The following is a 27,827-nucleotide window of genomic DNA, read 5'->3' as shown; positions in this document are numbered from 1 at the left end:
CTCAAGAGCGTGTTATCTTTTCCACTGACCTATATTCTCTCGGATGGATATTTCGTAGCATCCCTGAAAAGTAGTTCCGCTGAGATAGGGAGATCACCTTGAGCTGCTGCGTGTAACGGCAGAACATCAGTCCCGGCAGTAGTTCAGCGTGGTAAGGTGAGTAACTGAAACAGGAGCAGCAGCTTGGTAGCCTACCGATTGCATCAAGTGGCCTTTTAGCTTGTGGGACACTTGAGTTGTCACCATTATTGCCTTCTGAATATTTTGTCTTTCATTACTGGTGTACATCCTGCTGTCTGGTAAGCGCAGGAATATGTCACTTGGCCACTTTTGGCTAGTTACCACTCGTTAAAACCTTTTTTTTTTTGGGGCTTTTTTTTTATCAGAATGTTTTTTAAGTTGTAATACCCCTTGTCGCATACGGTTAGCTATGCCTTCCGTAGTCTGGCGATGCTAGTTTGCTGTTTCTAAGTTTTCAACCACGTCGTAATATGTCTAACTTGATGGAAATGCTCTTAACGGATGGATAGACTTCGGGCAGCTCACTTGGTACTGGACAAGTCTGTTTATTACTCGTTATGACACGTTGGAGCCTTATAGTAATGAAAAACACATCCATTGCAGCTAATCTTGGGGTGATGCACGAAGTGGTTTATGTCAGGAATCGCTTCCTGCTGCCTCCTGTTGTGGGTGTGGCTGCGTCTTCAACTCGGCCTCCCATTGGGCAATCTTCGTGATGTTTCTAGTTCAGGAAAATGTGACGCAGTGATGAGAACGTGACCTCTGGTGCATCGGCTGCGCTGAATTTAACTGATCTGACATAAATGTACCTGAGCTAAAACCTCAGGATTGACATATTAGTGTTGTACCATGTTGTATTCCTTCATATGTGGATGAGATTCTCTAGATGAAATCATCATCTTTGTCTTCATCATCAGTGCATAATGTTTGTTTATTGTGCTGTGTGTGTGACACGCTGTTGTAACATTAATTCCTTAGCCTACTCTTAAATCCAATTCTAACATCGTTAATAATTTTAGTTTAGGAATTAACCTTGTTTGGACCGTGTACATTGCCTAATCATCTACTGCAGTGACTTGCTGCAGTGGGACCACACAGTCACAGTAAAAGGATTGGCCTTGTTGACACAGAATGACAAAGATAGGATGACAGATCTCTTCCTGAGAGTCTGGGTTGTAGTTATGGCTACTAGCCCCCCCCCTATCTGTCAGACTGTACTGTACAGTCGTTGGTGTGCAGCACCTAAGCCCTGCTTGACAGCCTATTCCCAAAACGGCAGACTCAGGATGACTTGTTGCTCTCATCCTAGGCGAGGCTGTGTCCAAAAGTGCATTTTAAATTGTTTGCATATATCATTTATTAGATACACCTAATGTGCATAGGAATTATGAGTTTTTAGACTAAGCCTAGCCTGAATGCATATGCTATATTGTCAGTGTGAAAGAATCACGTAACGCAATTCAAGATCTTGATCAAGGTTAATGCAGTCAAGTGGCTTGCCTGCCAGACGTAAAGACTTTGTGTTCTTCTCAGGTCTGAATTACAAGTCTGGAGACGCTGCTCAGCCTTTGTTGCATAACAGTCTTTCCTGGCTGAAGGCCCCGTGTGGACAAAATGGAGGCCTTTCCCCAGAGGACCACTCAAGTCATTGTGTTGAGTGACTAGCAATTCTATTGGAGTCATAGACTCAACACAGCGTTATGCATGATCTGTGTGCTCAGAAGCTAGGCTGTAGGTTGAGAGTAGACTATATTGGATGATTGCTAATTTTTATTCGCCTCCAGTAGCTCTAAAATTGAGTAAATTTAGACTCAACCTTGGATCCAGGCTCATTTAAAATATATATTCACGAGGGGATCCACCAGACAGGCCCATGACCCCTTCTGGGTCCCAGCCCAATGAGCCCATATAAGTCAATAGTTTCCAAAGTTAGCACGATGATGCGCGTTCATTCTTGTTGGAATATTCCAGTGTCAGATACAGGAAGCAGGGGCCTTGGCTCATCTTGTGACTAGAAACCGTCCCTCACATCTCTTACTCAATGCTGTTAAATTTTGGCCATGGCTGGTAGGTTTGTCTACTCTGCTAGCCACTTTGGGAGGAACAGACATATTTTGAGGATCATTTCTATCTGTCTTGTGAAATATTGAAACTGCCGAGTAAATTGTGGGCTTCACAAGCCACTGCAGTTGATGGATGGTAAAATGCAATTTTCTGTCCTGGACCTAAGTGTCCTTGACCTTCTGTTGTGGTAAAGGTACGTCGGCTGCAGCTGTCCTGGATGTTGGTGCAGTAGTACTCTAGGCCTTTTGCAGCTGGCGCTGCTCCCATGCAGTCCCTCCCCACCATAGCTGTATGTTTGCTGACTAATGATAGGTACTGCTGTGGCCTATTGTAGCTCAAGAGCATGACACAGACACTGCCAGCGATAAGGATTCCTTTCCTACTGGGGACACTGTTGCCAAAAGGCACTTAGGCACTTAGGGATGGTATAAGGTGCACTGCTTTGGATAACATTTTTCACCAAATGGCAAATGTTTTGTTTTGTAGTGCATTGAATGTGCACCACAGTCAGTGTGACACATTACACAGCTTAAACCCATGCAGTGGTATGACATCGCCTGTTTGTTATAGTTTATAGGCCTGCATACTGAATATACCATAGTACATTCCAAGTATTGGATTTCTCCAAACACACTCGGCATGCTGTGCGATATTATTAGCCCAGGCTCTGTTTATGAGCCTGGGGGCTTGTATGACCTACGCTGCATAACATTGGTGTAACATGGCTGTGGTGCGCCGAGGTGGAAGCCTCAACCAGCAACTCAGAAGGTCTCATGTATGTCCGTGGTATCAGGGTATGGCGGCTGCCTGGTCACAGCAGGGGCTATCTGTGCCGTTTATCCTCGCTGAAGCGATTTACTCCTGAGCCCCTGACGGAGTCACGCGTAGGCACGCTCACTGCAGCAGGCTGTCCTGTCAATCCTGCTTCCGCTGCTGCTGCCGTTGCAGGGAGTGCTTTGCTCACTGGCATTGGAGGCTCCAACACACTGGGGTTGCTGTGGAGGTCTGTTGCAGCGACGTGCCTATTTGTCCCCAGGAGGAACAGGAAGATCTACTGGGGGTACGTAGCGTAACCGGCGAATGGTGCCATGGTTGGGTGATCATAGTGAGTGATAGAGAGTAGCCGTGCTCTGTCACCCAGCTCGGATTAGCCTAGTGTTACGTCACTGCCATGGTGGATATTACTATTGTCATGTCACCCTGTCCTGTCATTCAGCCTCTGCTAATGCTACCAATATGCTGCAAAAACATGGCTGCCTATGCTTACACAGGCACATTTATTAGATATTGATGGGTGACCTTGGAGAAAGGTCTTTAGAAAGACATGGAGATAATGATGAGTGTGTGAACAGTGTATGGTTACAGTGGGAGATGTGCTTTTGTTGGAAAGGGATTGGAGGGGATTATTAGCAGCCAGCTCTAAAGTTAGCCTTGCATCTGTGTCAGGGTTACTATGGCTGCTGTTGGCCTGTGGCCGCTGCTCACTGACTGTCCTGGGGTCAGCCTTGGTATCCACCCCTGTGAATGGTGTCATTTTATCTATTCATGACAACCAGTGGGCTGGATCAGACAGGCCCTGGCCTGGGACACTACTGCACCTGTTGGGTGCCTGTGCCATTCATTACCAGCTTGGAGTGTTAACTGCTCAAGGAAGCTTTTCAAGGGCCATGTCAGGACTTGTCTCTTATGCTAGTCAAATTCCTCCTGATAGCTCAAAGAATAACTTCTCATCTGAGGTACCATATAAAGAGCTGTTGTTGGCAGAGTGTGACGTGTGGTGACTGATAAAGGCACAGCCTTGTTTGTGTGTGAAATTTGATCCCTGTCCATAACAAGTATGCAAAGATTATCAGAAAGGTGGTGGTGTAGGCTATGCTCATCTAAAATCCTGACAACGTGCTTGATGCAAAAGGTGAAACAATTACACAGAAAAAGAGTAGGCTACATGGACACTTAAAAATCCCTTAGTATACCTCACTGGAAAAGTTGGGGGGAAATTATGATGCAGGTAGAAAAGGGGAAGGGGGGGTGAACAGTCAGAGATGATGCATAAGCAGATAAGGTTGGCAGAAAATATCAGTTTTAGTAAAACCCTTTATTCATTTTACTTTTTTACTTTTTGTACATGTTGAAGCTCACTGCACAACTATTTTGTAGTAATGATATTGATAGCCATGTACCACAATTTCATAGCAGCGGGCTCTTGATTAGACCTACTAACATTTAGGCTAATAACATTTTCTCTGACATACAACTTGATTTGTAGGCCATACATTCTGCAGAGCAGCAAAACCCCTTGTTTGGGAAGCTGTCTGAAACTCCTTTCCTGCAATTTCTATATAATTTATTCAACAGTGCAGTCCTGCTATACTGGTCACATTTAGAGCAGACCAATAAAGAAAGATGAGTCATGTATTACAAATAGGCCGTTACTTGTATTTCTAGGCTAGTCAGTCCAAATTCACACTGCAAGGCCATATAACATCAACAACATCGTCATTCATGATGATTGGGTATTAAATCAGTGCCAATTCTGAATCAATATAAAAGTAATAGTAACAACAGTATGATATGCTTTGGAATGACAAACTCCTGCTATCATGCTGCTCATGGAGTGACATTTTGTGGAGAAATGTCAATGAGGCATACCCTGCTTTCTTTCTTTCTTCTTTTTTTTTCCTAGAAACTATTCAGTTTCTTAAAAAATTCCCCATTAAATAAATAACTGACAGGAAATGAAATTGATAATCAGGATGGAAACCAATCCAATGTTCAATACTAACAGCCAGCATTGACGACTAGTTTCCACCCATTTTGTCCCCCAGTCCCTCTGCAGTCTTCCCTGTGCCGTTATCCACATGGTTGAGCCCACTGCGGGGGGCTGCCCCCAGCCTCTTGTGGTTGTAAGCGAGTTAGTGTGCTGTGTGCAGCAGAGTGGTATGTGACTGTGCTCACGTACAGCACTGGCCTGGCACTGGTCTGCTTCTCTGACGAGGGTGTTACATCATCAGTCAGCTGCCACTGCTGAGGGAGCCTATTGGTTGTTTTGGGGATGCTGCCTGGAATGATGCATTTGTACCCAGGATGCAATGAGTAAGAGGAAGTCGGTCCACCAGTGTTGCTGTTGAAGGCAGCAGCATTTTAGAAAGATTGCTCCGAGAGACCCACATTGTTAGGACATCACAAATAGTGTATGCCTTGTTCATTTGAATTGCATAAGGCCAGTTTGCAGTGGGTAAGGTGTATGTGGTAGCATTTAGGCCTACCTAGTCCTAGATCTACAGTGGTAGCTATCAAAAAAGTCCCCAGACTGCATCTATCCTGCAAGTATCCTCTGCTAGTGCTGCAACTGCCATGGCAGCCTATTCTTTCTCAAATGTTGTAGATGGGACTGAATAGGCACATTGTAAGTTACACAAAACTCTTTCACATTACTACTTGCCAGACCATTCATACTAGCACCTTCTTAATTGCTGAGAATGAGATGGAACAAATTTTTAATTTGCAATTCCTTGCAACAATTCAGTGCAGCAGTTTGCAGTGAGCATGCAATAAAATGAGGGACTTCCACAATGGATGCATCTGTATTGCGCTTGTTGCTTCAGCAGTTGCTGGTGAGACAGTCATTGTACTAGAAGTCCATGGAGCAGGGTGCTGAGTAGGAGGATGTGTAGCCTACTTTATACAGGAAGTCTGCAGGTCCTTGAAAGTCTCACTGGAATTTCCCAAATTCAAGGCCTAGGTCAGTTACATTTTGTCTTACAGTCTTAAATACAGTTTCAGAGGTTTTTAAAAATGTTTATTTTGTTGGTACAGCTACTGTGCAAGTGTCACTCATATTCCGTTAAGCCTAGTTTCATTATCCTTTTTATCTTTCAGGTTTATTTTTCTGTTAAGTTGTTCTTAAATTCTGTTGTAACTAGCATTAAGAGGTCTGACAGTCTGAAGTAAAAATTGCAGACACCCTATTCTAGCCTCTTGGTCAAGATGCACATTGTAGATTATCCGGCTGTGTTAAGCAGCACTGCCTGGTCTGGGTCAGTTAGGCCACTTCTGGCGTCTGTTCCCCACAACACAGAAGATTGGACTGTCCTGAATTATACAGGTAGCCATTTGGAAACCTGTTATTCTGTCAAACAAGCAACCGGTGAGAGTATTCTGTTCATGAGCACTTCAATGTATAATTTAGACTGAGTAAACCTAATCTCCCCTCAGGGTGTTTTGGCTTGAGGACCGACTGTAACCTTGTGGCAGAGATAGGTTAGCTCCCTGTTTGGCCGGTCTCTTAAATAATAGTTTTAACCTTTTCTCTGTCTGGGTACATGCATGTTTTAAATATTTAGCCACATGATCCAAAACTGACATTGCAGACTTTTGTTTAGGCTAATTGAGCTAAATTTACTGTATTACAAAGTGTTTTTTCTTGATTTTGGTGACACCTTTGGTGATAAGCAGTCATTGCTTTGGTGTTTTGCACTCAATATCGCCACTGACCCAACATAATAATAATGACGTGGCCTGCGGTTAATGAACGATAGCGAAACCCACCAGTCCAAAAGAAAATGAGCCACATCTGCATCGCTCCTCATCATCCCATCTCATCTTGGAAAGGCAATGCCGATGTTCAGTCTAGTTGTGGCTTGGAGACGTTTGCTTTCTTTTTTAGCACGGTGGCCTTCTTCTGAGCAATTATTCTATTTCTTTTATCTTGGATTTTCTGTTGATGAAGTTTGAGTTTCTGTAGGTACTGTTTTTTTCTTTGTCTGTTCAGCCATGGTGGCTGTTGCTGCTCATGTTAACTACTGAGTTCTTCTGTTTATTCCAAAAGAACCACTGTCACTGCTTTTGGAAGTGTCAACGTAAATCCCTGTGTGGCAGAGGATTTTTCTTAGGAAAGAGTAGGCTAGTACCTGCGCATTGGTCTTTAGATTTGGAACAGCAACTATAGCTTTCATGAACTGGATATAGGTTGAATCAACATTGGATGTATCAATAGGTAATACAGAGTAGCAAAACCGACATTTGTTTATATGAAAAAGTCGCAGATTATTACTTTAAGCCACTAACCTCAATCTCATACAGTATTTTAGTGTGCCATCTTTACATTGCAGGGGTAGGAAGGCTTTGATAATGCAGTACCTGCTAGTTTTGAATTCCAGTTTCTCCAGAATTAAATTGAGGACCCATTTTTAATCTCCCCATGATCCACCATAAGGCCCAGACCTAGCCAAGCCTATCGGCCCCGGTCTGACATGTGCTGTAGTTATGTAACCACAGCAACCAGAGCCCCAATAGAAGGATCAGCACAGACATTCCTCATCACTATTGAGTAGCGATGCTGCACCCTGCTCAAACAGACCTTCCTCGCTGGCTGTTTGTTTTAACATGCCCTGATGCCATGTTGCAGCGAGGTTTTACAGTGCCTCTCGTAATTCTGCCACAGAGAGACGGAGGGAAAAAAAGGAAGTGTCTGAGGCAAGGCACCGTTTTACTCTGCACGTCCGCTTCCCTCTGTACTGGCCAGTATTGAGACATTTACCAATGCACAGGATTTGATGTAATCGTATCTTGGTGCTACTAAACTACGGTGAGCATCTGTGTGTTCTTGGGTGGCTACTGGCTAGAAAGAAGTGGTGAAAGTGATGTGATGAAAGCCTGGCAGTGCCAGCCCCATAGGTGAGCTTCGTGATGGTGCCGTTGCCATGGGTGACTCAGTGTGGGGGGGAGGGGGAGAACAGAATGTACAATGTGCTAGCAGCTCGATAAGCTATCCACTGTCAGTATCTGAATGCAGTGCAATGCAAAAGGATTTGTCTCAGCATGTTCTTTACCATTTTAGATCAACATTCGTGTCTTTATTACCGAACTGTGAACAATTGGCAGCTGCTGGAAAAGGCGAGAAGCACACGTTCTCTCTTTTTTTTTTTTTAAGCTATCATTATCATTTGATATTCTTCACTCTGTAAACTGTCAATTGCACACGCTTAGTTTAAAAGACAAATAGTGACTAAAGAAAAGACACTTGTGCAAAGAAGGTCATAGTAACTCATTATTTACACACAGTATTGCAGTGAGGAGGTTTGATAAGTCTAATCTTAAGTTGATAGACTCTATTGTGCTCAGCCTTGGTGGCTATCACTCCAATCTAATAAACTCTATCTAAAATAGTTACAGTTGAGTAATGACAGCCATTGGTCCCTATCATACTGTAATAGAATATCAACATCCAACATAACATGATGTAATACAGTACCTGATGCCCATAGTGCAATGCTCTTTTCACTTGCCTCCCTCCACAGCAAGGTCAGCTATAAAACAGAGGGATTCAGTGTCTGGCACAAGGACACTTCAATAGGGCAGATGCTTGAGTACCATGAATGCATGACTACATCCAGGGTGGGAAATTAACACTAGCGACCAGCCAAATGCTGTTTTTGTTTTCCTCAATTCCTTGATTGAGGAATCCATAACCCACAGTAGTCGATGGATGAAAACTGCTAGTTTCCTGCCTTTACTGCTTCCTCTACACGAACTTCTGTGTGTTCTCCACCTGCAGGACTTCTTCAGCTGCACCAGTGATCTCCATGCCTCAGCCAAAGTCTCTAGACATGGGCTCTGCCTTTATCCAGACGCAACAGCTCAACGCTGCCATGGCCGACACTTTCCTGGAACACATGTGCCTGCTGGACATCGACTCCGAGCCCACTACCGCACGCAACACCGGCATCATCTGTACCATTGGTTGGTCAACATTGTTTGTCTACATACATACAGAGAGACACACATACACACTTTTAAACACTGGGACTTGTATGTGTAACCTACTCGCATACAGTCATGACTTCCATGACGTAGTGTCATGGCAGTGCTCTCATTAAACACCGGGTCATTTTTCAACAGTTAATTAACTTAAGCAGACACTTCTTTAGCAGGAGGAATAAAAGTCTATAAAGAACTTGAGATAACTGGGAAATGGCTTGTTAGCAATGATACAATTTCTATCTGAAACCAAAAGCTACTGGTCACAGCCTAGTAGGTAGGTACCTGGTGACGTAAAATAAGTATGGTATGTGTTTAATCCTTTCCCTTGATCACCTCGCCTACAGGGCCAGCCTCCCGCTCTGTGGATATGCTGAAGGAGATGATCAAGTCTGGAATGAACATTGCACGCTTGAACTTCTCCCATGGCTCACACGAGGTGGGTCTTCTCACGTAGTTCTGCCTAATGTGTAAATTCAGCTAACCAGTCTGATTGTTCGAAGTCACGTTCAAACTGTGCTGATAATGCCCATCATACACGGCTCTGTGCCTTATCACAAAATGGTGTTGGTTGGTATGCTGATCTTTGTTGCAACCACGGAGCCAGCTTGCAATCTTTCTTGCTTTTTCCTGTCTTTTATTCTTGTACACGTACACTACTTGGAAGAAAACTTTTCAGGCAGTATTGGTAACCATGGTATAAAATAAATACTACTCTTCACCGCATCAATGTTCACAGTAAAAAATACCCTCTTGGGTATTATTGCTACATAATAAGACACAGGGTCCAGAAATTAATTCCTTAAATTAATTCAGGCTAATATGATGCCAGGTATTTCATATTATCGTGCTAATCCTAACTCAGTTCCTCAAATGTGCAAATGTATTTATCTTGGATATTTTTTGCGATTGCGAGCTCCCATTTTGAAATAAAGGGAACATGAGTAGAGAATCGAAAACCATGGTCAACAATCCTACAATTGGCTGGCATGGCGCCATGGAACATATCTAAAAACATATTAACTGTGAAATGCAACCCAAAGCTTTTAACATGAGAGCGTTGGGGTAAGCTTAAAAAAGCATGGTCATAATCCAGCTAACTCCGACTAAGCCTGCAATTTTTCAGGTTTGACCTTAAAGGGCTGTTGCTCTGGTGCCAAATTAGACAACATTTTAAGCATACGTACAGAAAATCCCGGGCTTATGTCAAATTGTCAACAAATTTATCCAGCTAACTCAGTTGTCCACGTATGAGGAGGATCCAGGTAATCCATCTTAACCATTCCAGAGTGTGTTATTTTTTTAGCCTGTCATCAGTATGATTAAGGCTCTTTGTCAGCAGTGTTGGGTGTAACACATTAGAGTGCCCAGACTACTTTTTTGTGTTAACGAGTAGTTTAGAGGATAAGAACATTATTGTTAACTGTAATCTTACCGTTCACTATCATACTGAAGATATTAATTGGAAGCAGCTGCTAATGTATTGTGAGTGCCATCTGCTGTTTATTTTGAGACCAGACATGATCAATTAAGGCTACCTCTGTGATCTTACTAGTTTACTGTATATCATATGAAAGATACCTTGCCTTTCAGCGGTTGATGTTTTCTTTAGAGAACTGTAGATGTGTACTATACAATAAGATTGATGACATCACCAGAAGACATATTTCAAAGGCATTTTTTTTTTGTGGGTAACAAGAAAGTCTAATGAGTTACTTTTAATAAGAACTAAAGAAACTAGTTACTATTTAGGGCAAGTAACAAAGTAAACTAACGAGTTCGTTTCAAAAGTATCTTTCCCCAACGCTGTCAGTATGACAAATTTCTACATGATGAAGTGCAGTAGATTGTGATTTCACATGGCACTTTGAGGACTTGATGTTTCTGAATAGACTTGAGTGTTTATAAATCATTTCTGATCAAATCACAAGGACTGAACTCATAGAAACAAGATAATAGAATTAATTCTGTTTTTAGCTTTTAGGGTGTGTGTTTCTCTTTTTTTATTTTTTATTTTTGTCTTTACCTGCTTGGTGCATGACAACTAGGGTGCGTGGGTCTAGTTGTCTCAGCAAGGATCGAAGGTCAGACCCAACCTAGAATCAGAGAAGAGCCACGGAAACCTGATCTTTGGTGGCTTGGGGCACTATAAATACTTCATCTATACCTTCCTGCCCTGCCTTTATCTCTTCAGCAGGCAGTGTGCCCAGACTGGCTGGGGTGGAGGTGTGTGTGTGTGTGTGCGTGTGTGCGTGTGTGTGTGTGCATACACATACCAGGGTCAAGGTCAATCCACTTTCAATCAAATCAGGAAGTGGAAAGTAGATTTTCTTTCAAATCCAGAAATTCAAATTTCTTAAAGGTTCATATAACTAATCTTGAATGAAATGATTGAACTAGTGCTATATAATTGATCATTTAACAGCAGTTTACATTTTGTTTAGGTAGAATTAAAAATGAACCCTGACACGCACACACACACACACACACACACACACAGTCACCTGCTCTAATTCACTGTGCAGTTGTCTACCCCTTGCTCTCAAAATGCTGCAGCATACTGGAGCTTGACAATATGCTAGGAGGCCATCCATATATTTATTTCTAGCTTGATATAATGACGTTTCCGCTGACCCCACTCTCTCAGATGTTTCTCAAATGCTTCCATGTCAAACCCTTTAGCCTAATTACTGGACTGTGTGATAGGGATGCACTGATACCGATACTGGTATCGGTATCGGTACCAATACCAGGCTAAAATGGAATATCGGTATCGGAGATTTTACCCAAGACTAAAATCTGATACCGAAAGCCATGAGTAACATGTAAGAAATAAAAGCAAACCGTCTTGATTTTATGCATTTGTGGCACATAGAAGCCTGTATTTCTCAAACAGTGGGAAAAACAAGGATTTTAACTCAATAATTTTGTCCATTGACCCCAAACTAAGGAAGTAAGCCTGCACTGTTCAGTAAAAGTAATGGATTGGATCGGTACTCAGTATCGGCCAATACTTAAACTTTCATACTCGTAATCGGTATCAGCATTGAAAAAGTGGCATCGGTGCATCCCTACTGTGTGAGACATGTAGTCATTGCAGTTTAGGTATTTTGGCACCTTGGATAAAAATCCTGGATTAGGTTTTACCCTTTGCTGCAGACAGTGAGGCCATCCAGGTTTCCTGTTAGTCATAGTGCAGCGAGTACAGTGTAGTGAAGCTTAGTGACAGAGTGAATGACAGCCAATGTGATTACCTGCCACTTAAGTTCTTACTGAAAGCTCTGGTTCCCCAGATGGGCAGCATAAGCCATGTGTGGCCGGCAGCTGTCTCCAAGGACACAAACATTACGCTTCCAGCCTATTAGCCTAGAGACTTGTCATACCAAGATGGCTGCTTCACTGACATGACAGTATAACTAGTTCCACCTCCTAGGCTGCTAATAGACACTTAGAGGCACAGCCAGAATACAACGTAGTGGCGGAAAGACCTAGGGCAACAAATGCTAAGTTAACCACCGTCACCACAGTTATTTTGCCACAGCTAGTATTCATAGCACCACTTGGATAAATGCAAGTTGCAGCATTATTGTTAATTATAGTTCTCTTCTAACTCACCGCTCTCTACTTGCACCAGGTGTTTACATTGGCACACACAGGCCACAAGTCAGTTATATTTTCATCTGCAGTCATGAGTTTTTTTTGGGGCATTTCTCCAAATTACAGATGTACATAACCAGTAAGACTATTAACATGAATGTTTCTAATATTCAGTAGATGATCTGAAATGGGCTTGAATTTCCCTGATACATGTAATTAAAGTATTTTAAAATAAGGTGCACAGAGTATGTTTTTACAGTGGGTAGCATATTGAACTCTTTGCCAGTGTTATCTTGATGAGTACATGTTTAGGTGATGCTGTCTCATAAGAACAAGATGTGATTTGTACTCTAGGGCGTCAACCAGAGAGTCATATTTCTGCTGACATATTTCTCCCTTGGTTAGATCTATGATAAAATTGCCTCCCAACAGTTGTATAGCCAAATGCATACATTGAAAATACAATCCCTCATAGGTCCTTGCAGCATTTTAACTTGAAGGCTCAATTATTCTGCATGGTGCACCCAAATTCTTCAGTGACCCTTAACATATTGGCCAGAGTGGCAGATATAACATGACTCAGTGGTGATGTTAACGAGTCACGTTTATGACTGTATGAGTTGTCAGACGCACCTTATCTTTTAATTGTCCTGGCCTTAGGTGTTGTCAGCTGATTTAAAACTCCTCAACCCCTATACCGGATGTGTTTCAGACAGGCCGGTTTTCTTTCATGCCCGTATGTGTGGCAGCAGCAGGAGAGTGGCTGGAGAGACGGGTTAGAGAGACTGTACTGTAATCAAAAGGTCACAGGATCGATCCATATGAACAATCATATGTCCTGTGGAAGTGTCCTTGAGCACGACACTGAGCCCCCACCTGCTCACTCCTTACAAGTTGCTCTGGATAAGAGAGTCAGCTAAATTTGAAATGCCTAACGATGTTTCTCCATTCCACAGTACCACGCAGAGACCATCAAGAATCTGCGCGAGGCCTGTGAGAGCTTTGAGCCTGGCAGCATCCACTACCGACCTGTGGGCCTCGCCCTGGACACCAAGGGCCCAGAGATCAGGACCGGCCTGATCAAGGGAGTAAGTTCAACACCACCAGTTCTCCCTCCATACTTTCAACCACTGTTTTCTTTATAATTGTTTTGCAGCATTAGTGGTTGTGGGTAATTTTTGGTTTTGGTTCCAAGTTGTGCTAAATTACAGGATTTTGTTAACTTCACATTTAATAGCAGCGGAGGTGATTTTCCTGCCATGGTGGCCCATCACTGCTGACAGACTGTAGTGTAAACATTACTCTCAACATGCGTCAAACCAGTCTCATGTTGACCTGGGCCATGTTTATAAAACATGCAGACTCTTTTCACAACTTTATCTAGGATGTTGGAAATATTGTGACTAGTACAAAGGTTATGTTCACTTGTAGAAAATGACAAGTAACAATTCAGTTACGTTTATTGATGGGCACAAAATTGATTGATACGTTGATGGGCACTTGTTATTAGTGTTCAACTTTTCTGTATTTAACGCCTTTATTGTTGGTAATAAAGAGCTCTTTCTGGAAGATAACTGCTACTAGCTTTATTTCGATGTGAAAATGAGCCAAAAAGAACATGGAACCTCATTAACGTGTGTTAATGATGTGACAGAGCGGCACAGCCGAGGTGGAGCTGATGAAGGGCAACATGATCAAGCTTACCCTGGACGATGCCTACCAGGACAACTGTAGTGACGAGATCCTCTGGCTGGACTACAAGAACATTACCAAGGTGGTGGAAATTGGCAGCAAGATCTACATTGACGATGGGCTCATGTCCCTGCAGGTCAAGGAGATCGGTGAGTGGAGAAGTGGCTGAAACCAACCCATTCAAGTTTTCTCTCACCCTAAATGAAGATTTCACATTTCACATTTATGTCAGATTGAGAGTCATTTGATTCTATCTGAACTTGAATGCATTTACATTTTAGGATGGGGACACACTACATGACTTTTAGGCCACAATTTGGTCATTATGAGGAATTTTCAAGATTGGGCCGAGTCTGCACTAGTTTTGCGCCGTCCGTCAGTCAGCACAGACGATCTTGTAGTGTTTGAGGGTTGAGGGTTATATTCTCTTGCCTTCCCATACAGTCGGGACTGTAACAGTTATTTAAAACATGATTTTTACAAGTCTTGACATACTCCTGTAGTGTGAGCTGGTCAACGACTAAAATCCGAACAGAGACTGGTAATAGCCAAATGAGAGTTTAGTGTGAAAGAAGGGGAAAAAAACAGCAACAAGTTGTGTGTGTGTTCACCAAATTCAACGCATTGTCAAGTGTGTGATCCCTGGCTTCACCTCATCGTCAAGTGTATGTGCCTCTAATATACCAAATCTGCAAATGTCACCCATTAAGCGTGTGATGTCCAGTCTTTTCACAATCTCAGCCATGTAGTGTGTCCCCAACCTTAAGTATTAGGCTGATGTGCTCATCCAGAGCAATTTAGATTGATTGAAACAGTAGATTAATCTAAAATTAAGCTCGATCACCAACATTACAAGCAACCAACAGTATGGAATTTAAGGGTCAAAGAGTGAAAGGATTGTCAATTTATAAAAAATGAGGTAGGCTTCTTGAAATCCCTACAGTCCATTAGAACGCAGTTTATGATGTTGATACCTAATGAAAATCTTGTGGTCTTTAATATTTTTTGTGTCACCAGGCTCTGATTTCCTGATGTGTGAGATTGAGAACGGCGGCACTCTGGGCAGTAAGAAGGGAGTGAACCTCCCCGGTGCTGCTGTGGACCTGCCTGCTGTTTCAGACAAGGACGTCAAGGACCTGCAGTTTGGCCTGGCGCAGGGAGTCGACATGGTCTTTGCCTCCTTCATCCGTAAGGCTGCAGACGTACAAGCTGTCAGAGCCGTGCTGGGAGAGAAGGGCAAGGAAATTAAGATCATCAGCAAGCTCGAGAACCACGAGGGTGTACGCAGGTGTGTGTGGGTGTGTCTGTGATTGTGTAGTGTATTCTGTAGGGGCCCAATCTAGGATCAGTTCCAATATATGAATGAATCTTATTTGGATATTTATATCATGGTGTATAGGCATTTGTACAATGCTATAATAATTTATTGTCTGACTGGTTCTGATTCTCAATCTTTTTTTGCAGGTTTGATGAGATTATGGAGGCTAGCGATGGCATCATGGTTGCCCGTGGTGACCTGGGTATTGAGATCCCCACAGAAAAGGTCTTCCTGGCCCAGAAGATGATGATTGGTCGCTGCAACAGAGCCGGCAAGCCAATCACATGTGCCACACAGGTCAGATAATGGCAAAAGAACATATTTCTGAGGGATTTTCCCCCTAGAGACATATCTGTTAGCTGTATTTAAGTCAGACTGGTAGAAGACTATCCTCGCACGCCAGAAGAGTCTTGCAAGTTGATAACACTACGAGACATGTCTGGCCTCCCTCTCCCTGAGAGCGATTTCAATCAGGGGCATTGCCTCCTTGCATTATAAACCAATCAGAGCGAGTCATATGATGTAGGCACAGTGCGTTGCGTACAAGCTCTGTTGTCTTGGAAATCACAAGATTGGCTGGTAAACAATGTTACATAGCTAAGCACAAGGGAGCAATATTTACCATTTGTATGTGATGTACAAAATCTGGTTGGAGGAAGAGCAAAACCATCTCTGACAAAAGCCTTCAGCGCAGTTATTTGTTTGTGTTTTAATGCATTTAAAACACAAACTCTGAAATATAGTTTCTTGTATACAGCCAACGCTGCCATACTCTGCCGCCGTCCTTTATGTTTCTGCTGTGTCGCGTCTCGCTTACATCGCCGCCCCAAGGTCAGCCTCCAAAACTGTTTGTGGATGGACCCGCCTTATTCCTAGGCTCCTATCAGGGAGTAAGGCCAGACGTGTCTTGCAGTGTGACCAACTCACAAGACTTGTCTGGCTTGCGAGGCTAGCAGAAGACTGGTTGTACTGGGCAACTCTCAGGTGTAAATGTGTGGAACTGCATGAATGTTTTGCAGGGCGATGCTGAAAAAGGACATGCATGCTCAGTCAACTTTCCATTAAGCAAATTTGTATAAGTGGCTGATATGTTCAATGTTATTGATGCTATCTTTTGAATCCTCACATGAACGCGGTCCAGATGTTGGAGAGCATGATCAAGAAGCCCAGGCCCACCCGTGCTGAGGGCAGCGACGTAGCCAACGCCGTGCTGGATGGAGCCGACTGCATCATGCTGAGTGGAGAGACCGCCAAGGGAGACTATCCCCTGGAGGCAGTACGCACACAACACATGGTGAGTTATACCCATATAACCATATCATTAGAATAACAACAATAAACCTATATAGAACTTGTATAAAAAGCAGAATGTACAAATTACTTTATAAAAAAACTAGAAATACAAAATACTGTATATAAAAGGGAGAAATTAATTACATTCAAGGGATGTGAATTGGCAGTTTTCAGGGTTAAGTTTTTTTAGGGTTTTTTTGACACACAAAACCCGTTATCAACTACTGGCGGATTAGTGTTTTCCATTTTCCTGCTTTTTCTGTGCTCCTGATCACACCCCTCATTCAATAGCCTGTCAAAGCAGCCTCTTATTTCCACTTGGCCACACCTAAGCTGTTGAACATTGTGCCAACAGGAGGGTCAGGCCAACTGGAAGCCCTGTTGTAGTATTCATTTATCCATTCATCCATCCACTCATTTTCAGTTTGCACATGTGGCAAAATCATAGCCAGGCCTACATTTATGTTTTTGTGTCAGTCAGGGTCAGCTCTCTTAGGCCTAAGACTGTTAAATAATAATTCACCGTCTCAAGGGGCATGTTTGCATCAAAATCAGATGTAGAATTAATTGCATGGATGGATAATGCAGCTAATGCTGTCCTTCCTCTCCTCTACTGCTCAGGCCTTTTGCGGCTAACCTCCACTGTTCTTGGCTCTTCTCTATTTCTGCACTCCTGTGTGGATGCAGGAGTGACTCAGCAGTCCTACAACACCTGCCTTTGAGCTCGCTGCACACATGCTTAAGCTGTATCAGGTCCTTCACACTCATAAGAAAACCGCGCCTTTGATTTAACTGAAACTGATAGAAATGACTTGTATACCACCTCACATGGACTAACACTGCCTCTAAGCCACGTGTGCCTTTTCTTCCATCTTCCATTGTTTTCCGTAGTCTTTTACTCTTTGATTTCAATATTTTGAAATGAAAGAATAAGACTTATATCTTCTCTCCTGACTGTATCTGGTCCTCTCTTTGCTTTTGTGTGCAGTGTGTGGCATGTCTTAACTCCCAGTTAACTTCATTTGCTTACATAGAACAAGCCAACTTTTTTTTTTTATAGCCATCTAGTTTGAATGTAGAGGTTGAACAGTGTGTTTTAGAATGTCATTGCAGCAGTGCAGTTGCCTTAACTCCAGATTAGCATGGGTTTTATTTTACAATTTTTCATATCATATCTCAGTTAAGTGGTTGTGATAGTCATGCCTCTTGAATATGTTTTAACATGTATGTTGTCTTGTTTTCCCACTAACTGCACACTAAAAACCTTTGTATTCCCTTTCCCTCCTGTCCTTTTCTGTACTCTCTTTCTCTTCTGTCCCTCTACCATTGCCCCTCACTCTCTCTCTCATCTGCTACTCTTTTCATGTCCTTTCTCCTACTTTTCTATCATTTTCCTTATTTTTACATCTGTGCGTGCCTGGTGTGGGTTTGCCTTTGCTTGATGCACCTTGCCCTCACCTGTGCCAGATTGCCCGTGAGGCCGAGGCAGCCATGTTCCATCGGCAGGTGTTTGAGGACCTGCGCCGCACCACACCGCACTCCACCGACCCCGCCGAGGCTATCGCTATCGGCGCCGTCGAGGCCTCCTTTAAGAGCTTAGCCTCTGCGTTCATTGTGCTCACTGGCTCTGGAAGGTAGGCAGGCGCCCCGCCCTGGCAGGTTCAGGAGCACAGAGGTTTCGATACTGGAGGATTCTGTGAGACGGGGAGAGTAGGGCCAGACAGGGACCGACCGACCGAGTAACTGGGAGGGCATGGCAAACCGCTTAAATAGACTGCTGGTTGATGGGGAGAAAACAGCAGGCCACTGATATAAAAGTAGTTATTCAAGTACTACAAGTCAAGCTAGTGTTTTGTTTTTTTTACTGAAGATGAACTGATTTAAGGGGGCTTTTGTCCATAGTGCAGCAAATTCATTAAAACCCTGGTGTAAAAAGCTACAAATTTTCACCTCAACACAAGAATTGTGACATTGTTAGTATGCAGGAAGCTGTATTCTGTCTCCATTTTTCATTCTTATTTCACAATGGGGCATTTTTGTCCTGCAATCCCAATTTGACAGACCCTTTCGACACATTTTTGCCACCAGCCACTGAACGTAGCTCTGGTTTTTTCCTCTCTCAATAAACCTTGTTTAACCAAGAGGCTAGCTAAGCGTTTGCCAGTCTCTCCCAGATGTGTGAGCACCTCGGTGTGTAGTGGCGGTGTGTGTGACTGAGTAACCCCCCCCCCCCTCCCCCTTCCCTCATGCTTCCTCGGGGCTCAGATCGCACGAGAGGCCGAGGCAGCCACCTTCCACAGACAGCTGTTTGAGGAGCTTAGGCGACACTCCAAGCTGACCAGAGACCCCTCCGAGGCTGTAGCCGCTGGAGCCGTGGAGTCATCTTTTAAATGCTGCGCTAGCGCCATCATCGTTCTTACAAAGACCGGCAGGTAAGAGGGGGAAAGATGAGAAAAAGACCCAGGGCCCAGAAGGTAAGGTGTTAGCACATGCGTACCCACCTGTCCAGCACAACTCCTGACTATCCCACCATTTCCTTGATGAAGAAGAGCACCTGCATGATCTTAGATCATCCCTCCCTTGATTTTGTGTGTATGTATGTATGTCTGTATGCATGCATGTGTGAAATGCACTGTTACATACAGCGGGTGGAGATAGGAACAAATTGCGAGTGAACAAAGAGTGAGTGTGGGTTGGTGTTTACATTTACTTAATCTCAGACTCAGACTTGTAGAGACGTGCTCACTAAATAGCTTCTGGGTGAAAGAACCTCTGAAAAGCACCACTGAACAGCATAAGAGGCATATATGCCTCAGTATCCGGGTTTGGTATAGCTTCACCAGCTCAGTGGAGGTGGGTCTAATTGTGTTGATCCTATCGCAAATCATGACAACCTTGATTCCTCAGGCTTGACATTCTGAATTGCTTGTCAGAATGACAAGCAATTCAGCTTTTATTGGGGCTCATGAGTGGACTTGCAGTTCATGGCCTTGGCAAGCCAAAATTAAACTTCAGATCTGTAATGACTAATTAGTTACTGTGTGTATTGTTTATGATAAATGATCAATTTATCTAATCAGAATGTCTCTTCAGTATTTATTTGAACATTAACATATTGCTCTAATCAATAGTTTTTCCAAAATCAACAAACAAAATGTTGATTGGACGAGTCACTCTCTCTTTGGTGCTAAGTGTGTGCTTGTGTGTGTATGTGCAGGTCCGCCCACCTGATTTCCAGGTACAGGCCCCGTGCCCCCATCATTGCTGTGACCCGTAACGCCCAGACAGCCCGCCAGGCCCACTTGTACCGCGGCATCTTCCCCGTCCTCTTCACCAAGCCCGCCCACGACGTGTGGGCAGAGGACGTCGACCTGCGTGTCAACTTTGCCATGGAAATGGGTGAGGCTTGACATCCGTGTCATCTTTATGTTACATTTACACAATTTTACATTTAAATCACAATCTCTACAAGCAACCAATAGCAAGGAGTGTCCAGTTAGCAGAAACCTGGGATGAAGTCCCGTCTCAGATTAGTCCCAGTCAGATTGGACAGAGTTAGAAAGTTCCCGTGTCCTCCAAACCTGCAGTTTATATGGTGGTGATTAAAGTGATTCTATATCTTTTGAAAAGTGAAGCAGTATCTGAAATATGACTTGGTGAAATTAATACAGACCCACTGATACAGTAAGTTTCACATTACACACTGATGCACAGTACAAGGACAACAGGACCTTGCGTACTGTACAGTGCAAGACTGTGTGGCAGCTGTAGACGGAACGGTAGTGAGTGGACAGTAGTGCATTGATCCAGTGTATGGGGACATTAGGCTTAACAGGCATGAAATGAACAATGTTAATTACATGTTTTGTGTTTAATTTCCAGGCAAGGCCCGAGGCTTCTTCAAGGAGGGAGACGTTGTCATCGTCTTGACCGGCTGGCGCCCCGGCTCCGGTTACACCAACACCATGCGCGTGGTCCTGGTGCCCTGAACAAGCCAACAGGGCTGCTCTGCTTTCTCCTTCCGCTTTCATCTAACCTTCACAAGCCCCTCATCCCCCGCTCCCGCTCACAGCCCTTCTCATCCCACCGCCTGGGCTCACAGACTGAACCCCCAAACAGTTTAGGCAACTAGGCAATAACGCAAAAAAAAAAAGAAAAGAAAATACATTATGGCCCTCATGTCCAAAAGAGCTGCTTGGTGGTGGTGGCTAGTCCAATGCAATTCCACTTCACGTCTCTATCCCTTTCACATTGATTCTCTCAACCAAACCAGTCTCTAGGGCCTCGGTTTTGTACACCCTGACCAGAAACTGCTGTATTTATTCACTCAAACACATGTATTATTAAAGGTAAACCAGACTAAGAGCGCAATCTGGCTTGTGTGCATGCGTGTACTGGCTCTTGTTTAGGTGGAATGACGGTAGGTGAGGCTAACCTCAAGAGAGCACCTTTTTATTTTAGAAGTTTACTAAACACACTCCTCTACCTATAAAACGAACAAAGTAGTGGCATTAATTGCAGTTCAGCCTCAGCTCCATCGCTCCACCCAAACCAGGTCGTCCTGTAGTGATGTGTATATGAAGTGTCTTCTCTTATGCCAGCTTTCACTGTATTTCACTGTATTTAAGTGTATCTGTAAGTGTGCACTCCTAATCTACTACAGACAATGTTACATTCTGTATTATACTTGACTTTTGTGAATGGTGAAATTTTGTTTTCAGGCATCCAATACTACTTATATTTTGTCTAACTAAATGTTAGTTTTGGATGTCCACATTAGAGGTCTTTGGACTACAGTTAGTATTTTTGTGTTGTGAGAGAAGTGTCAGAAAGTCCTTACATTTATTAGTATTTGGATCATATCTAAGTTGGCACTTAAGAACTACTGTGTGTGTGTGTGTGTGTGTGTGTGTGGTTCACTCAAGTTGATTAATATGAATGAGCACTTTCAGGGGTATTCTCACGGGGCCTGGGAGGGCCCATGATACAGGGATGAAGCCCTGTCCCTCTCAACCCCAGTGGGTGATGGGTAGAACCCCTCTGCTTTTCCTCCTCCCATCCTTTACCCTCTCTCTCTCTCTCTCTCGTTCCTATCCGTCGGTGACCTAGCTGTCTTCGTCTGTAACTGTCCACTTGCTTTTGATTGTGATGCTAGGGTGTAAGAGCTAACAAAATTTAAAGGGTAATACAGTGTCTAGCTGGTGTACTGAGCTGCCCTACATGACTGGATTTCCATCAATAAAAGAGATGAACACCTATCTTAACTGTATTTTGCGACTCTTTTCTTTGACGATATTCATGAATTAATTGAATTGTAAGTTTATGGGTGGTATTAAATAAACATTTAGTAAATTACTCAAGTTGGAAATTCTGGAGATTTCACTCTTTGGCAAAACTACAGTTGCTGTGAAAATACATGTCTTCGATGAATGATCACAATTTTGGTTTATAATCAACTTGAGGTGAAAAATAAAATGACCAGAATGTAACATCTCTACTGGAGTTAACCAAGGTCAGCCAAACATCACAACTAGAAGTGTACAGTCAGGGCTGATACAGCATGTTAGAAGATAAGCTTAGTCTTGATGGTCTCTCAGGAAATTGTCCTCACAGAATAACAACATGTCTACTTGTTGGTAGTTAGGACAGAAAAAGAAAAAAAGAAGTAGTTAGGAAAGAAAAGAAACCCCTTGTCCCAGGATGAACTAGTTTTATTGAACAAGGGAAGAGAATGTGTGTGCATGTGTAGAATTCACTGCTGGTCCTGGCTGTACTCCACCCCCACCTGCCTGCGAGCCTCGTCCTCCAGCTCAGCCAGGAGAAGAGAGTCTGCATGGGTCATACCTGGGCTCTCCTTCAGCCCTGAACAGCAGAAACGCATTGAAGGAACACACAATATCTGCATCTGTGCATGCAAATAAATTCTCATTTAGCTTTCAGGCGTACTGATGCCACCTTCTGTTGAACACAGTGTATTGCAAGTCACTAACACAATATGTTTTAATATAACAAACCCAGGTTCTCTGAGGTCTCACACTGCACACAGTACCTTTGAGCAGACACTGTCGAATCTCCTCAGCTTCGTAACGCAACCCTGTGCTATTGGGGAAGTTGAGTGGCAGGTAGGGTTCTGGTACTGGGTACTGGGTCTCCTTCCCATTCACCATTAATGATGTGGGGCTCCACATGTGGGCAGGGACCTAGAAAAACCAACACATCATGGGACACCTACACTGTTACCGTTTCAGAATTCCATGCTTGGCCTCAATTTCTTGACTGGATTTGAAGATTTTGGTCAGTGTTCATTATACTGTATGCTAATAATGGTTGTGGAATATGACTCAACTAGGCCATATGGCTCTACAGTTCAAGATAATTCTGAACAACAACAAATATAATATGTGAAATGATGGGGTCTACAACTACGTATAAAGTAAACAGTCATAACATTTTTCCAGACTCTGTGCAACCTTCACTTAACTTCACTTCCTATATAGCTTCACTTACATATATATTTGCTTCACTAACTAACTACTGATCACAATGCATATGGGTGCTGCATTTCAGACAAAAATTACATTTTGATTTTGGTATGTTGGTTATGCACCTACCTTGATGGTGCCCTTAGTGCCCACAATAATGGCGTCATTGGGCATCTCAACAGCCAGAGAGCAAGAAAACACCGCCATCCTGTTCCTGGAGAACTTCAGAGTGACAACCATGGTCTCATCCACTCCTACAGTAACATACACATGACACACGACTTTCGGGTGAGCAGGTTCAACACGACACGTGGCTGTTGATGGACACGTGGACCTGTGACATTTTCAGTTATTCTCTCAAACTACTGGTGGCAGGTTGGTTAGGGTGGCTGCCTGGTAGTAAAATGCCCGGCACCAACAGCACCCAATACTTTTTGCTTGCACTTTTGTGCTCTTTTTCATATCAAGGACCCCATCCCATCACTTGGTACAGAATTATATAAGTGCATGCCTACATAGTGTAGGTGATGGGTAACAGGGTGGAGAGGGAAGCCTTTGAGCAAAATAATCTTTATACATATTCCCATTGTGCTAACTTCTAGAGTGGGAAATACTAGTGAAAAACTATTGCAAATTCTTTGGGGACCCCTGGAATATCCTGAAGGACCCCTAGGGGTCCCCGGACGCCAATTTGGGAACCACTGTACTATGCCACTGTGTTTGTATCTGCCCTTATAAGTATAAATGGTCTTGTCTGTTAACCTGAGTATTAACCAGTGGAAATATATTGTAAGTACACATTCATAGTGTCTTCGTACTGTCTTAGTACAACCTGTTGCTTACTGCCCATCACATTTCATCAAGTACAATAGTATTATTTTGTATCTGCAGTACTTTCCCACAGAGTTAAGAGAGGTTAATACCCTGGAATGAGACATTGCAAACTAAAGTGACACCAAACTACACATCATACAGTCCAGTAGCTTCAAAACTGTCGACCCTTTTTCATTACCTGTGTCCAGGCAGACTCCTGTAGCTTGGATGGACTCTGGTTTCTCTCCATTGTACACCATGCATATGAACTGCAGGCAGTAAACGCCAATATCCAACAGAGCCCCTCCACCCAGCTCCTTCTCCACTGCTCTCCGTATGTGCATTTGCGGTATTGCAAAGTCTGCCCTCACCATCTTCACCTCGCCCACCTCCTCCTGGGCCAGGAGCCGCTTGATCTCCAGACTGGCCGGGAAGAATCTGGTCCATACAGCCTGGAGCAGGGGTGAGAGAAAGCATTTATTGCATCTGCATTTACATTTTAGGTATTCAGCTGATTTGGGGTATTTAGTTCTTATGCAGAGTGGCTAACACTAAGTGCATCAATAGAATAATCTTTAATTCTTAAACACACTCACTTGCACATCAAATTCAAGGACTTTTCAATGACTCTCTAGGTCTTGTTTGGTGAAATTCAAGGACTCAAAATTGGCATGTTTTGGGGTAAGACATGACATTGGTCAAAATTAGACATCACAGAGGGCTCGTTTTTACTCATGATCTTGTCAAGTCAAGAAATCTATAATAGCTGGGTGCTATATTTTTTATATATTTTAAAAAATCAAGTACTTTCAAGGACATCCATTCATTTTCAAAACATGTAAGACTGTTTATTTTTCGAAAATCCACAAAGTTTAGGCCCATAGGAACCCTGTTAAACCTCCAATATTACAAGTAACCAGTGGTAACAAGGATTGGTACCTAGGCAACAGAAATAACCAATACTCCTGTACCCCTTGACAAGTCCCAGTCTGACAGGTCCCAGTGTGTAAAGATGGCTTTCTTTTACTCTGAGCTTCTAAGCATTGACAAAGGTGTACCTCAGGGTTCCATACTGGGTCCACTTCAGCGTTTCTATTAATCAGATTATCTCAGTAATAACTGATTGTAATGTTCATCTTTATGCAGACAATACAGTTCTGTATTGTTATGCTAATTCTGTACAAATGACTATTGAAGCCCTGCAATATGCCTTCAATGCCTTGAAAAAGAACCTTTGTAAACCTCAAACTTTAGCGATTACATTTTGAATACATTTCGATTTTAGTCACTTAGCTGACACTCTTACCCAGAGTGACTTACAAAGAGTCCAATAGTAGAATGAGGTTCAATACCTATCCCTGAAAGATCATGTATGACAAAAGCAGAAATGTGACAATAAAAGCTAAGCTGGGAAGTAGAAAGGACTTTTTTCCTCTACTTCATCCATACCTCCATGAGAAAGACGTTGTTCATCTTGGCAGCGGCCACCATCTCCTTCACCTCTCTGGAGTTCATGGCCAGGGGCTTCTCACACAGCACATTCTTCTTGGCGTTCATAAAGAGCAAACTTGCACTGATATGGAAGGGGTGGATCGTTCCAATATACACCACCTCTGCACACAGGAGAGAACACAAACTGTAGGAAGTGTATGATTCTAGTTGTCAGAATTGAATCTAATGGTAAAATACCCATTTGAAGGAATACTGAAACCAGGCCTGGGTCAAACAATTTGCAATAATTGTGTGTTTGTTTTAAACTGTTTGAAGTACCAGATGGGTTGGGTTTGCCATCTAGTACCACATAATGAGTGGCATATCCCTCATGAAAACGTACTATAGTAATCCTATAATACATTTTAGAATGATAGGCTACTATCATATATCAGTGCTAAACTATAAAAAAAAAATCAACTATTATATATATATGGGGGGGAAATGTTTCAACTATTTCAAAGTCATTTTAGTACACTTTCAGTCATCGACAGCTTATCTGACTTTAACTGAACTCTTCTGATGTAGTAATCCCCACCCATCTGATGCCCAAAGGTTACTAAAACAAATGCTAAGAATCATCAGCCAATAGAATTTGACCCAGGTCTGACTGAAACTGACCTATGTCTGGGTCTCTGGCCAGCTCCTCATAGCCGCCATACGCTCGGGGAATGCTGTGCTTTTTAGCAAACGCTTGTGCATCCTGTAATTTGCGAGCTGCCACAGCCACAATCTGTGAATACAATTTCAAATGATTATTTATTGCAGTAAGTCACTCCTCTTCCACCTCACTAAAAGGCCCATTACAATCTAATTTGCTGCAGTCTATTATCCATGCCTGGGTTACGGGCCAAAGTATGACTATTGAACAAAGATTGTCTTCCTAAGTGGATGGATTCAACACTAGACTATCACATTTTCTGAAGCAATAGCCCAATCAATAATTCTGGTTTGTAATTTATCTCTTAACTCAATGTTTATAAAACTAACAAGATAAGTTGGTATGTCATTATAACAGTACATATATTGTTATGAGAAAAAGTTATAGCTTGAGAAAACAGTGGACATCGGAGAAATTAGCGCCTCGTTCTCATAATATCAGGTTTTTATTTATCATGCTTGGGTTGAGACATGGCGAGATTCTGCTATTATTGAGCACATTACATGGTATTTTGATAAGTAGGCCAATCATTTTAAAATGCATGGGGATGGTGATGCCTCCACGTGAAACTTTTTCTCATTATGACATACCTATCTCATTAAGTAGCTTGTCATAACGAGATAAGTTGGTATGTCGTAATAACGAGAAAAGATGTAATTATATTGTCAAAATATCTTGTTATAACGAGAAAAGATGTAATTATATTGTCAAAATATCTTGTTATAACGAGAAAAAGACCTCGTAACAAGAAAAGTTTCTCATTATAACGAAATGCTGAGCCGACGTTTTTTTCCACTGTGGCAGCACGCTGCCATACCCAACTACCACACCCTCCCTTTTTTCCCTTTCTAATCGTTTTTTTTTAAAATTATTTTCTTATGCTCAGTTCTTGTTGAGAAAGATGTCACTGATACATTGTGCCATTATTGTAGGCTATGTATATTCTTGCCGCAATAAAAAGACGTGCTGACTATAGCCTATCCCCTAATTATTGTCCAGGGAAGTACAACAATTTTGAAATGCCCATTTAGTTCACGTTTTACGGTAAAAGTAAACCACAAAGTGGAGGTTCTAGTGCGCTTGGCTGTATCTTAATCTCTAATAAAATGCGCCCAATTACCATTGAAAGTGGCGGGATTTAGCTCGTTAGAGGTGCTGTAGCGAAAGTAAGAACACTTATCCCCTTATCATTTAATTAGTAACGGACAGCATGGCGAACAGCAGAATGGAGGACAGGCTGCACAGCTAGAAGACCCGCTGAGTGATGAGGAATAGTAATGCACTTGAGCTACAGGCTGTATTTGTTTCTACGCATCTACTTATACTGATACCTGATGGTCCTCGGGAGGAAGTGTTTTCAGAGCCACTGTGAAATCATTACTGATTTTTCCGGCACTACAGATTCCCCACCTGGTTGCCATGTTGGACAGCAAGCAGTGACGGTGTGTAACGTGTTCACTTTAACAGTGGCAATCTCCTGCCAGAAGGTGGAGACAGAGTATTAATTTTGACTGTGACGTTGCACAAAACAACATGATGATGATGATGATGATGATGGTGGTAATGGCAATAATGTGATATTCAGTGATGTAGTGATAAATAAAAAGATGGGTAAACTGTGACTTCCAGTCAGTGA

The 27,827-nt window shown here is 42.8% G+C and overlaps 2 protein-coding genes across 3 annotated transcripts; one reads left to right on the top strand and one right to left on the bottom strand.

Moving 5' to 3' along the window:
- The first annotated feature begins 73 nt into the window (after positions 1-73).
- On the top strand, positions 74-22,008 carry pkma (pyruvate kinase M1/2a). Of its 2 annotated transcripts, none has more exons than XM_071894332.2 (11): positions 74-156; positions 8,642-8,826; positions 9,192-9,283; positions 13,398-13,529; positions 14,096-14,282; positions 15,151-15,421; positions 15,598-15,748; positions 16,593-16,745; positions 19,010-19,176; positions 19,962-20,143; positions 20,627-22,008. In XM_071894332.2, exons 2-11 carry the CDS (start codon positions 8,670-8,672, stop codon positions 20,731-20,733), a joined length of 1,599 nt encoding a protein of 532 aa, XP_071750433.1. In that variant the 5' UTR covers positions 74-156; positions 8,642-8,669; the 3' UTR covers positions 20,734-22,008. The 2 variants fall into 2 exon arrangements, with proteins under 2 accessions (XP_071750433.1, XP_071750432.1); XM_071894331.2 differs by lacking the exon at positions 19,010-19,176 and adding an exon at positions 18,212-18,378.
- A 426-nt stretch (positions 22,009-22,434) lies between these two features.
- On the bottom strand, positions 22,435-27,639 carry LOC139907830 (trans-1,2-dihydrobenzene-1,2-diol dehydrogenase-like). Its single transcript, XM_071894326.2, has 7 exons — positions 27,523-27,639; positions 26,152-26,263; positions 25,489-25,652; positions 24,239-24,491; positions 23,356-23,480; positions 22,794-22,944; positions 22,435-22,606 (listed from the first exon to the last, which is right to left on the bottom strand). The coding sequence occupies exons 1-7, from the start codon at positions 27,610-27,612 to the stop codon at positions 22,497-22,499; spliced, it is 1,005 nt and encodes a 334-aa protein (XP_071750427.1). The 5' UTR covers positions 27,613-27,639; the 3' UTR covers positions 22,435-22,496.
- Positions 27,640-27,827: the final 188 nt, after the last annotated feature.

The sequence above is a fragment of the Centroberyx gerrardi genome, chromosome 1, assembly GCF_048128805.1.
Source record: "Centroberyx gerrardi isolate f3 chromosome 1, fCenGer3.hap1.cur.20231027, whole genome shotgun sequence".
NCBI lineage: Eukaryota > Metazoa > Chordata > Actinopteri > Beryciformes > Berycidae > Centroberyx > Centroberyx gerrardi.
Note: the sequence above shows the minus strand (reverse complement) of the source record. Positions and strands in the feature narration are given on the sequence as shown.